The 11,681-nt window shown below is 43.3% G+C and overlaps 1 protein-coding gene across 1 annotated transcript in view; it reads left to right on the top strand.

The window, feature by feature from the left end:
* Nucleotides 1-3,001: 3,001 nt before the first annotated feature.
* The window catches only part of LOC107299558 (R-spondin-4-like), a gene marked incomplete at its 5' end in the record, with an annotated part of 11,302 nt that continues 2,622 nt past the window's right edge, over nt 3,002-11,681 (top strand). The window contains 4 exons of the mRNA XM_015828925.2: nt 3,002-3,014; nt 7,610-7,798; nt 9,939-10,082; nt 11,207-11,392. Coding sequence (XP_015684411.2) covers nt 3,002-3,014; nt 7,610-7,798; nt 9,939-10,082; nt 11,207-11,392 — 532 coding nt within the window. The remainder of the gene's footprint in view (nt 3,015-7,609; nt 7,799-9,938; nt 10,083-11,206; nt 11,393-11,681) is intronic.

Below are 11,681 nucleotides of genomic sequence, written 5' to 3'. Positions count from 1 at the left end.
CTGGATGTATGAATGCAAATATTGGGGGGTTTCTAGCGTTCCCTGGGAATGTTGGGTCACTGCAGGAAAGAGAGCAAGACTGTTTTAAGATGGGACATTAGCGAAGCCATTAGAATATTAGAATAGAATAGAGCTGGAAGGGACCTTGGAGGTCTTCTAGTCCAGCCCCCTGCTCAAGCAGGAGAACCTATACCATCTCAGATAGGTGAGGGTCTAGTCTTTTCTTAAAAATCTCCAGTGACGGAGTGCCCACGATTTCTGGTGGCAAGCTGTTCCACTGGTTGATTGTCCTCACTGTCAGGAAGTTTCTTCTTAATTCCAGGTTGCTTCTCTCCTTGATCAGTTTCCAACCATTGTTTCTCGTCCTTCCCTCTGGTGCTTTGGTGAACAACCTGACTCCCTCTGCCTTGTGGCAGCCGCTCAAATACTGGAACTCTGCTATCATGTCTCCCCTATTTCTTCTTTTCTTTGGACTAGCCAAACCCAAGTCCCGCGGCCGTTCTTCATATGTTTTAGTCTCCAGGCCTTTGATCATTTTATCATCTTCTCTGATTTTCTTTCCAAACTCTCAACATCTTTTTTGTGATATGCTGACCACAATTGGCTGCAGTGTTCCAGCTGTGGTCTTGGTTTTGGGCTCTGTTCCTAAGAGTCATTTCACTAGGCAGGTTGTTTGCTTGGTCATGACAGCAGGTGATGCTTTCTGAATAATAATAATAATAATAATAATAATAATAATAATAATAATAATAATAATAATAATAATAATAATAATAATAATATTGGAACTGACATACCATCCGTCAATTGCAAAAGACAGCTTGACTTGGAGCAGCTTACATCCTGCAGTGACTACACCTTTAACAATCTCTAACATCAACAACAGGTCCCTGGGAAGGATATGATAGGAGGGATAAAGATGTTAAATGCAGGCATTTGTACCATGTCCCAACTTTGCAGGATCAAGATAGATAATAATAATAATAATAACAACAACAATAATAACAATAATAACAATAATAAAGTTGGAAGGGACCTTGGAGGTCATCTAGTCCAACTCCCTGCTCAGGGAGTTATTTTATTTTATTATTTTATTTTATTATTTTATTTTATATTTTATTTTATTATTTTATTTTATATTTTATTTTATTATTTTATTTTATTTTGTTTTGTTTTATATTATTTTATATTATTTTATTTTAATAATAATAATGATAAAGTTGGAACGGATCTTGGAGGTCATCAAGTCCAACCCCTTGCTCAGCCAGGAAACCCTATACTATTTCAGACAAATGGCTGTCCAGTCTCTTCTTAAAAACTTCCAGTGTTGGAGCATTCATCGCTTCTGGAGGCAGGTTGCTCCACTGGTTAATTGTTCTGACTGTCAGGAAGTTTCTCCTTAGTTCTAGGTTGCTTCTCTCCTTGGTTAGTTTCCATCCGTTGCTTCTTGTTCTGCCTTCAGGCGCTTTCGAGAATAGCTTGACTCCCTCTTCTTTGGGGCAGCCCCTGAGATACTGGAAGGCTGCTATCATGTCTTCCCTCGTCCTTCTCTTTATTAAACTAGACAGACCCAATTCCAGCAACCGTTCCTTATATAGATGTTAGGGGGGGGGAACAGCGGACGGGGGGGGGGCTCAAGTCCACCAGCGCCTCAAATCTGATCCAGAAGGCAACCAGCAACCGGTGTGACTCACAAGGAAGAGGTATTCTCCAGGCATTCTCAGTTATTGCCTGTTACCACTTGCGCTGCTGCATTCCTGATCAGTTAAAGCTACTGGTTGGACTTCAAGGGCAGCCCCATGTGAAGTGCATTGCAGTAGCCAAGCAGCAAGCCGACCAGGGCATCGGTGACTGTCTGATGGGCCCCTCCAGTCTAGCAAAGAGTGCAACAACTTATTTCAAGTCCAGGAAGACCCCAAATTTTTCGCCAACTTTCAAGGGGGAAGTCAAAGATGGACTATTCCCAGATCTGGGGGTGGGGGTAGAGAAGCATCCAAATATCTACAGCCCTTGGTCTTGGCTAGGATGGAGTTGGAGATGACTCCTCTCCATCTTGGATTTCCACAGCCTTACGTGGCTGGCCTGAGGTCAAAGGTTACGGTTGGGTATCCTCAACATCTTGATGATCCTGAATCCCAAACCGTCACATCACCTCACCGAGCAATTCCAGCCCTTTCCCACGTCAAAATCAAAATCTGGTGCTTTGGTGAACAACCTGACCCCCTCTTCTTTGGGGCAGCCCCTCAGATACTGGAACACTGCTATCATGTCTCCCCTATTTCTTCTTTTCTTTAGACTGGCCAAACCCAAGTCCCGCAGCCGTTCTTTGTATGTTTTAGTCTCCAGGCCTTGGATCATCTTAGTTGCTCTTCTCTGAATTTTTTCCAAACTCTCAACGTCTTTTTTGTGATAGGGTGACCAAAATTGACTGCAGTATTCCAGGTGTGGTCTTATTAAGGCCTTTGTAAAGCCATAACTGAGCTTGATCGGTTGAGCCTTGAGCATCCATGCATCAACAGCTGATATAGCTGGACTTCTGTGGCCTGTTTTTTGTGGGTTAGTTAGAACATCGACTCATCGGTCTGGAAGGGACCTTGGAGGTCATCTAGTCCAGGGTTTCTCAACCTTGACCATTTTAAGGCATGTGGACTTCAACTCCCAGAATTCCACAGCCAGCAATGCTGGCTGTGGAATTCTGGGAGTTGAAGTCCACATGCCTTAAAATGGTCAAGGTTGAGAAACGCTGATCTAGTCCAACCCCCTGCTCAGGCAGGAAACCCTATACCAGTGGTTCTCAACCTTTTTAATGCTGCGACCCCAACTGGTCGTAAGTCGAGGACTAAACTGGTCATAAGTTGACTAAACCGGTCATAAGTCGAGGACTAAACTGGTCGTAAGTCGAGGACTACCCAACCGGTCGTAGGTCGAGGACTTTCCCTGCCTGGGAGTGTCGCACATGTGTGGTTCCACCCCCTGCGCCGGCCGAGGCGTAGCTGGCAAGCGGCAGAGACGGAGCAGGCCGACCACCAGCTGGCCCAGCCCAAGGGAGGTAAGGCACCCACCGGAAAAGGGGAAAAAAATGGCAGACAAAAAAATGGCGGACAAAAAAAAATGGCGGACAGCCTTGCTTGGCGACCCCCATGAAATCAACCCCAAATGGGGATCCCGACCCCCATGAGATCAACCCCAAATGGGGTCCCGACCCACAGGTTGAGAACCACTGCCCTATACCATTTCAGACAAAGGCTGTCCAGTCTCTTCTTAAAGACTTCCAGTGTTGGAGCATTCACCGCTTCTGGAGGCAGGTTGTTCCACTGGTTAATTGTTCTAACTGTCAGGAAGTTTCTCCTTAGTTCCAGGTTGCTTCTCTCCTTGATTACTTTCCGTCTGTTACTTCTTGTCCTGCCTTCAGGTGTTTTAGAGAACAGATTTTTTTTAAAAGAAGAGACTGAACAACCGTTTGTCTAAAATGGTATAGGGGCGCCTGTTTGGGCAGGGAGTTGGACTAGAAGACCTCCAAGGTCCCTTCCAATTCTATTATCCTGTTATTCTATATGTACACACCCTACTGAATTCCATTGGTGCAATTTTGGAAAACACCTGGAATCCGGCATCCAGTTTTGGTCACCACGATGTAAAAAAGATGTTGACAATCTAGAAAGAGGGCAGAGAAGAGCAACAAAGATGATCAGGGGACTGGAGGCTAAAACATATAAGGAACGGTTGCTGGAATTGGGAATGTCTAGTTTAATGAAGAGAAGGACAAGGGGGGACACGATAGCAGTCTTCCAATATCTCAGGGGCTGCCCCAAAGAAGAGGGAGTCAAGCTATTCTCCAAAGCGCCTGAAGGCAGGACAAGAAGCAACGGGTGGAAACTAATCAAGGAGAGAAGCAACCCAGAACTAAGGAGAAACTTCCTGACAGTTAGAACAATTAACCAGTGGAACAACCTCCCTCCAGAAGCGGTGAACACTCCAACACTGGAGGTTTTTAAGAAGAGACTGGACAGCCATTTGTCTGAAATGGTATAGGATTTCCTGCCTGAGCAGAGGGCTGGACTAGAAGACCTCCAAGGTCCCTTCCAGCTCTATTCTGATTGGGGGGGGGAAACCCCACAGAGGCTGCAAAGATGACTCACAAAGAGCAGACCAATCCAAGAATTATTTACCCATTAGTAAAACCTTGAAAGGCTGACTTGATGTAACCCAGTAGCAATTTAAGCAAGTCGAATGTACGGTTTGCCAGAGACAATGCTTGTTGAGACATTGCTTCAAGGGCTGCAAAATTGACCTTTTTTTTTTTTTTTTTTTTTTAATTTTTTTTATTTTTTTTTTTTTTTTTTTTTTTTTTTTAATTATTATTATTATTATTATTATTATTATTATTATTATTATTATTATTATTATTATTATTATTATTATTATTATTATTATTTATTATTTAACCACCCCGTGAGGGCGAAAGCTTCAGGCACCAAAAAGTCTTGGAGTAATAGGCAGGGAGTGAAAAACCGTTCGCTTTTCTAATTGGGCGAGGATCCTGTTGATTGCACTTTGGTTAAAATCTGGTTTAAACAACTCGGAGGAAGCTAATTGTGAACATGGGCTATTTACTTTTGAACAGACAAAATGTAATACGAAGTGGCGCCTTGTCACCTTATCGTACCCCCTCCTTTTCATATTAAACCACCCCCCCCGATTTTCCATGGGGTGGTTCTAGGGAAAACACCCCATTGTTCAATTAGGACAGTGGGTTTTGCAAAGAATTAGCCGTATTTTGGTTTTCCAAGGAAACGTGCCAAGGTTATTCCTTTGAATTCCCCCTGCAAAATAGATTGTACTCAGCTAGGCAGCAAGGAAAGATGGGACCTCAAAATCCGGGACGGCATTCCAGAGAGGTGGGTGGACTTCGATTCCCAGAATTCCCCAGCCAGCCTTAGCAACTATAAGATGTGTGGACTTCAAGTCCCAGAATTCCCTGGGGGGGTGTTAGCAACTGTGGGGACTTCAACTCCCAGAATTCACCAGTCAGCCTTAGCAAATGTAAGATGTGTGGACTTCAACTCCCAGAATCCCTCAGGGAATCTTAGCAACGGTGGGGACTTCAACTCCCAGAATTCACCAGTCAGCCTTAGCAACTATAAGATGTATGGACTTCAACTCCCAGAATTCACCAGTCAGCCTTAGCGAATGTAAGATGTGTGGACTTCAACTCCCAGAATCCCTCAGGGAATCTTAGCAACGGTAGGGACTTCAACTCCCATAATTCCTTAATTAGCCTTAGCAACTATAAGATGTGTGGACTTCAACTCCCAGAATTCACCAGTCAGCCTTAGCAACTATAAGATGTATGGACTTCAACTCCCAGAATTCACCAGTCAGCCTTAGCGAATGTAAGATGTGTGGACTTCAACTCCCAGAATTCCCCAGTCAGCATGCTGGGAAATGAAGTCCACCCATCTTCAAGTTGCCAGACTGAAAGACACTGTTGTAAATCAGTATTTCTCAAACTTGGCAACTTCAGATGAGGGGGGGACTTCAACTCCCAGAATTCTCCAGCCAGCTCCAGGAGCGGTAGTCCGTCCATTTTAAAGTTGCCAACATTGGGGGGCAAAAAACAAACAAACACCCGGATCTATATATATTTTTTTCCCATTTCTTGTGGGCTGTCTCTGATCAGGTCTGCATCTTCGGTAGACCGTTTTGTTCCGAATAAATATCTCCACCCCAAATTAAAAAAAAATAAAAATAGAGATCGGGCAAAAAAACCAACAGAATTTTCTGCATGGTGCAATAAGGGGGCCGGCTTTTAATTTGGCTCCCGATACCTGCGGCCTCTTAGCCTTAATCTCTGGGTCACCAAATCTCCACAGCTGCCAGAAATCCGTGGAAATCTGGTTTTTTTTAAAATGGGTTCCACATATGCACCGCACATTATTTTTCCTTCTGTCTAATTTCTCTGCCTAATGTTGCATATATCAAAAAGAAGACGCCTGGAAAATGTGTAATTGCTGTCATGCAATTCTTCTTTTTCTTCTTGTGTTTTGTGGGGTTTTTTTTGCAATTTACATATTTTATTTTTCCTAGACAACAAAGGTGCACCCGTTTCTTTTTCTCTGTCCCGCTTTTCGGATGGATATTCTTTATATACAACTCAAGGCTAAAATATATATATGCGGTAGTCCTTGGCTTAGGACCACGATTGTAAGCAACAGTGTGTGTGTGTGTGTGTGTCTGTGTGTGTGTCTGTGTCTGTGTCTGTGTCTGTGTGTCTGTGTGTCTGTGTGGGGAGGGTGTCCATTGTAACTTCGAACGGCCCCTGAGCAACCAAAAAAAGTGACCCATGACCGTTTTTCACACTTAACGACCGTTGCAGCAGCATCACACACACCCCGAGGGTCACGTGATCAAAATTCAGGCGCTTGGCAACCGAGTTGTATTTATGACGGTTGTGGCATCCCTCGGAGGTCACGTGACCCCCTTTTGACAAGCAATGGGGAACCCAGAGTCACTTAAGAACTGTGTGTGTTACTAACTTAACCACCTCAGTGATTTACTTAGAAGCCAGGGCAAGAAAAGTTGCAAAATGGGGCAAAAATCACTTAACATCTAAAGATGTTGAGACTCTAGAAAAGAGTGCAGAGAAGAACAACAAAGATGATCAGGGGACTGGAGGCTGAAACATATAAGGAACGGTTGCTGGAATTGGGAATGTCTAGTTTAATGAAGAGAAGGACGAGGGGGGATATGATAGCAGTCTTCCAATATCTCAGGGGCTGCCCCAAAGAAGAGGGAGTCAAGCTATTCTCCAAAGTGCCTGAAGCCAGGACAAGAAGCAACGGATGGAAATTCATCAAGGAGAGAAGCAACCTGGAACTAAGGAGAAACTTCCTGACAGTTACAACAATTAATCAGTGGAACAAGCTGCCTCCAGAAATGGTGAATGCTCCAACACTGGAAGTTTTTAAGAAGAAACTGGACAGCCATTTGTCCGAAATGGTATAGGGTTTCCTGCCTGAGCAGGGGGGTGGACTAGATGACCTCCAAGGTACTTTCCAGATTCTATTCTATTCTATTCTATTCTATTCTATTCTATTCTATTCTATTCTCAAAGCACCAGAGGCAGTGATGAGATTCAGCCACTTCACACCACTTCAGCAGAATCGGTAGCTAATTTTTTGTTGCCCAGGCCCAGAATGGACTTCTGGAAGCAGCATCCACACAGAGAACCGGTTGTTCACATATTTGAATCCCACCACTGACCAGACGGCAGGACAAGAAACAACAGATGGAAACCTATCAAGGAGAGAAGTAACCTAGAACTAAGGAGAAACTTCCTGACCGTGAGAACAATTAACCAGTGGAACTCCCTGCCTCCAGAAGTTGTGAATGCTCAAGCACTGGAAGTTTTTAAGAAGAGATTGGACAGCCATTTGTCTGAAATAGTATAGGGCTTCCTGCCTGAGCGGGGTGGGTGGGGGGTGGACTAGATGACCTTCTAACTCTGTCATTCTGTAAATTATTCTGTAGAAACCCCAAAGGTCAGGGGCCTCCTGACTTGAAGACCTGCAAGGTCCCTTCCAACTCTCTTCTTCTCTTCTTCTTTCAGTGAATGCCGCCATGTTTGAGAACTGCACCGGTTGTGTGATGTGCTCCGAAGACAACGGCTGCGTCTCCTGCCAGCAGCGTCTCTTCCTGCTCATCTGGAGGGACGGGATCCGACAGTACGGGGCCTGCGTCCACGCCTGCCCGCTGGGCTACTTTGGGGTGCGAGGCCAGGAAGTCAACCGATGCATCAGTAGGTGTCCAGGGTGTGAAAAACCGAAGTCTTGGAGGAGTCGGTAGCGTATTAGCGAGATAAAAACATAGAAGGAAGGCGGGCAATTTGGGGCAACCTCCGAGTCCTCAGTTCTCAGGATCCTGAGCAGGGGGTTGAACTAGATGACCTCCAAGGTCCCTTCCAACTTTATTATTATTATTATACTATTATTATTATCATTATCATCATCATCATCATCATCATCATCATTATTATTATTATTATTATTATTATTATTATTATTATTATTATTATTATTCGATTTATCCTTTATTAGATGTCTTTCTGTTTGTTTCTTTTTTAAAAAAATTTTTTTTAAACTTTATGCAAAAAATTAAAATAGAAACTTCAAAAAAAAATTACCAAGGCAAAACAAAACTAGACAATATTTGAAAAAGAGGTGCATTAAAAGAAAAAGAAAAGAAACACATATACCAGGGGTAGGCAACCTTGGCTCTTTTATGACTCGTGGACTTCAACTCCCAGAATTCCTGAGCCAGCATGGAATATCCTAAGTCCAACTTACTCTTACCAGCCAAGAAAAAGGTGCATGGATTTTTTCTGCCTTTCCTTTCTTTGTTTGCTTTATCCATCGCATCTTCAGTCTATCAACACAGATATTAGATCACTCAANCAGCATGGGGGAACTATGGCCCCCTCATGACTGGTGGACTTCAACTCCCAGAATTCCTGAGCCAGCATGGGAGAACTATGGCCCCCTCATGATTTGTGGACTTCAACTCCCAGAATTCCTGAGCCAGCATGGGGGAACTATGGCCCCCTCATGACTGGTGGACTTCAACGCCCAGAATTCCTGAGCCAGCATGGCTCAGCTTGGAAACCTCTCCCTTTCCCCTCAGCATGGCTGGCTCAGGAATTCTGGGAGTTGAAGTCCATGAGTCACAAAAGAGCCAAGGTGGCCTACCCCTGACATATACCGATAAGAAAAAAATAACCTTTATTGTCACTTTTGATCCCGGATGAATCCTGAATGGATCAGAGATAATGATGATTGTGGCTTGGGGTAGATAAGAAGCCGTTGCAGGCTTTCTGCGTTTTAAATACAATAACAGACTGTTAACAGAGGGTTTTGAAGGTTCATTCTACTCTTGGATTGCCTATTAACTCCTTTAAAAAAGAAAAAGAAAAAGAAATATGCAGCTTTATCAGAATTTCTATGGCAACGTAACTGATATTTTTTTCCATTAAAATAATATTTCTTTCTTGAGGGTAGTAGTGGTAGAAGGGTACAGAAGTATCTTAAAGTTTGCTAATTATGAATTATGAATAACTAGGTAACATCAGTGCTAGAAGGGAGTAGGGTATGTAGGGAGGAGGAGGAAGAGGAGGAGGAGGAGGAGGAGAACTATGGTGTCCTTGGTGTTCTCTGAGCTGGGTTGTTTTCTTGCAGACATTTCATGACCCAACTAGGTAACATCATCAGTGCTAGAAGGGAGGAGGAGGAGGAGGAGGAGGAGGAGGAGGAGGAGGATTGTGGGGTCCTGGGTCCTGATAGGGCAGCCACCAGTCTATAAACCAAGAGTAAATGCCTCCTTCCTCCTAGTGCTGATGATATTACCTAGTTGGGTCATGAAATGTCTGCAATAAAACCACCCAGCTCAGTGAGCACCAAGGAGCCCACAACCAGCATTTACTTTTGGTTTTCAGCAAAACTGGCCTATAGCTTAAGTGACCACTGTTTAACCACTGCTGAAAAACAAAATCATAAAATCGGGGCAGTCATATTGATAATTCAATATGACTTATTTTTATGTATTTATTTGTATTTTTATATGTATTTATTTGTATTTTTACAAATAATTCAAGGCAGCAGACATATCCGATAGGTCTTCCTCCTCCTGTTTTCCCCATCACAACAATCCTGTGAGGTGGGTTGGGCTGAGAGAGAGAGTTGGTGATTGGCCCAAAGTCAGCAAGCCAGCTTTCATTACTAAGGTGGGACTAGAACTCTCCGTCTCCTGGTGATTGGCTCAAAGTCAGCCAGCTGGCTTTCATGTCTAAGACGGAACTAGAACTCACCGTCTCCTAGGTGATTGGCCCAAAGTCAGCCCACCGGCTTAAAGGCGGCTTTTTCTAACGCGCCATCTCTATGTTCTAGAATGCCGGTCGCCCAGCTGTGAGAGCTGTTTCAGCAAAGACTTTTGCATGAAATGTCAAGAGAGCTTCTACCTGCACAAAGGGAAGTGCTTAAACACCTGTCCTCCTGACACCATGGCCTGGCACAGCACCCGGGAATGCCAAGGTAAGCCCCCTCCCTCGTCTGCAACTAAACCCCCCAGCCCAGAGAGAATGGAATAGGATAGGATAGGATAGGACAGGACAGGACAGAGTAGGATAGGATAGGATAGGATAGGATAGGATAGGATAGGATAGGATAGGATAGGACAGGATAGGATAGAAGCGATAGACTAGACTAGACTAGAATAGAATAGAATAGAATAGAATAGAAAATGGAATAGAATAGAAAATGGAATAGAAAATGGAATAGAAAATGGAATAGAAATACAGAATAGAACAGAACAGAATTAGAATAGAATAGAATAGAATAGAATAGAATAGAATAGAAAATGGAATAGAATAGAAAATGGAATAGAAAATGGAATAGAAATACAGAATAGAACAGAACAGAATTAGAATAGAATAGAATAGAATAGAATAGAATAGAATAGAATAGAATAGAAAATGGAATAGAATAGAAAATGGAATAGAAAATGGAATAGAAAATGGAATAGAAATACAGAATAGAAATACAGAATAGAAAATAGAATAGAAATACAGAATAGAATAGAACAGAACAGAACAGAACAGAACAGAACAGAATAGAATAGAATAGAATAGAATAAAGAGAGATTGTAGAAGAGAAGAGAAGAGACAGATTGTAGAATAGAATAGAATAGAATAGAATAGAATAGAATAGAATAGAATAGAATAGAAAGAACAGAACAGAAAAAAAGAAAGAAAAGAAAATGGAATAGAATAGAAAATGGAATAAAAAATGGAATAGAAAATGGAATAGAAATACAGAATAGAAATACAGAATAGAAAATAGAATAGAATAACTAAAATAGAATAGAATAGAATAGAATAGAAAATGGAATAGAAAATGGAATAGAATAGAATAGAATAGAATAGAATAGAATAGAATAGAAAATGGAATAGAAAATGGAATAGAATAGAATAGAAAATGGAATAGAATAGAAAATGGAATAGAATAGAAGCTGGAAGGCACCTTGGAGGTCTTCTAGTCCAGCCCCCCCGCTCAAGCAGGAGAACGTCTACCATCTCAGACAGGTGACTGTCTCGTCTCTTCTTAAAAGCTTCTATTCCTGATGGTGTCTCCATATCCTCTCCCTTTCCCCCTGCCAGAAAACTGCGAGGCAGCCCCCTGGGGCAGCTGGAGCCCCTGCACCAAACAAGGGCGGATGTGCGGGTACAAGTGGGGTTCGGAGATCCGAGTCCGGGAGACTCTCCAGAGCGGCAAGGAGAACGTGGCCCTGTGTCCGGCACTGTCCGAGTCCCGGAAGTGTCGGATGAAGAGACACTGTCCTGGAGGTAAGATCTGGAGGGTGGAATCCCACCCCGGGCTGTCCTTGTTCAGCCTCACCAGGTAGGCCAGATGGGAAACGTAGCCAGATAAGCGAAGCCTACAGGGAGTCCTCGACGTACGACCACAATAGACCCCCCCCAAATTTCTGTTGCTCAGTGAGAAATTTGTCTCTGCCCCATTTTACGACCTCGTTTGCCATCATTGTTAAGTGAATCCTCGCAGTTGTTAAGTTGGTAACACGGTCGTTAAGCGAATCTGGCTTCCCTGTTAAGCGAATCTGGCTTCCCTGTTGAC

This window comes from Protobothrops mucrosquamatus, unplaced genomic scaffold (assembly GCF_001527695.2).
Source record: "Protobothrops mucrosquamatus isolate PMUCROS unplaced genomic scaffold, P.Mucros_1.0 scaffold5104, whole genome shotgun sequence".
NCBI lineage: Eukaryota > Metazoa > Chordata > Lepidosauria > Squamata > Viperidae > Protobothrops > Protobothrops mucrosquamatus.
Note: the sequence above shows the minus strand (reverse complement) of the source record. Positions and strands in the feature narration are given on the sequence as shown.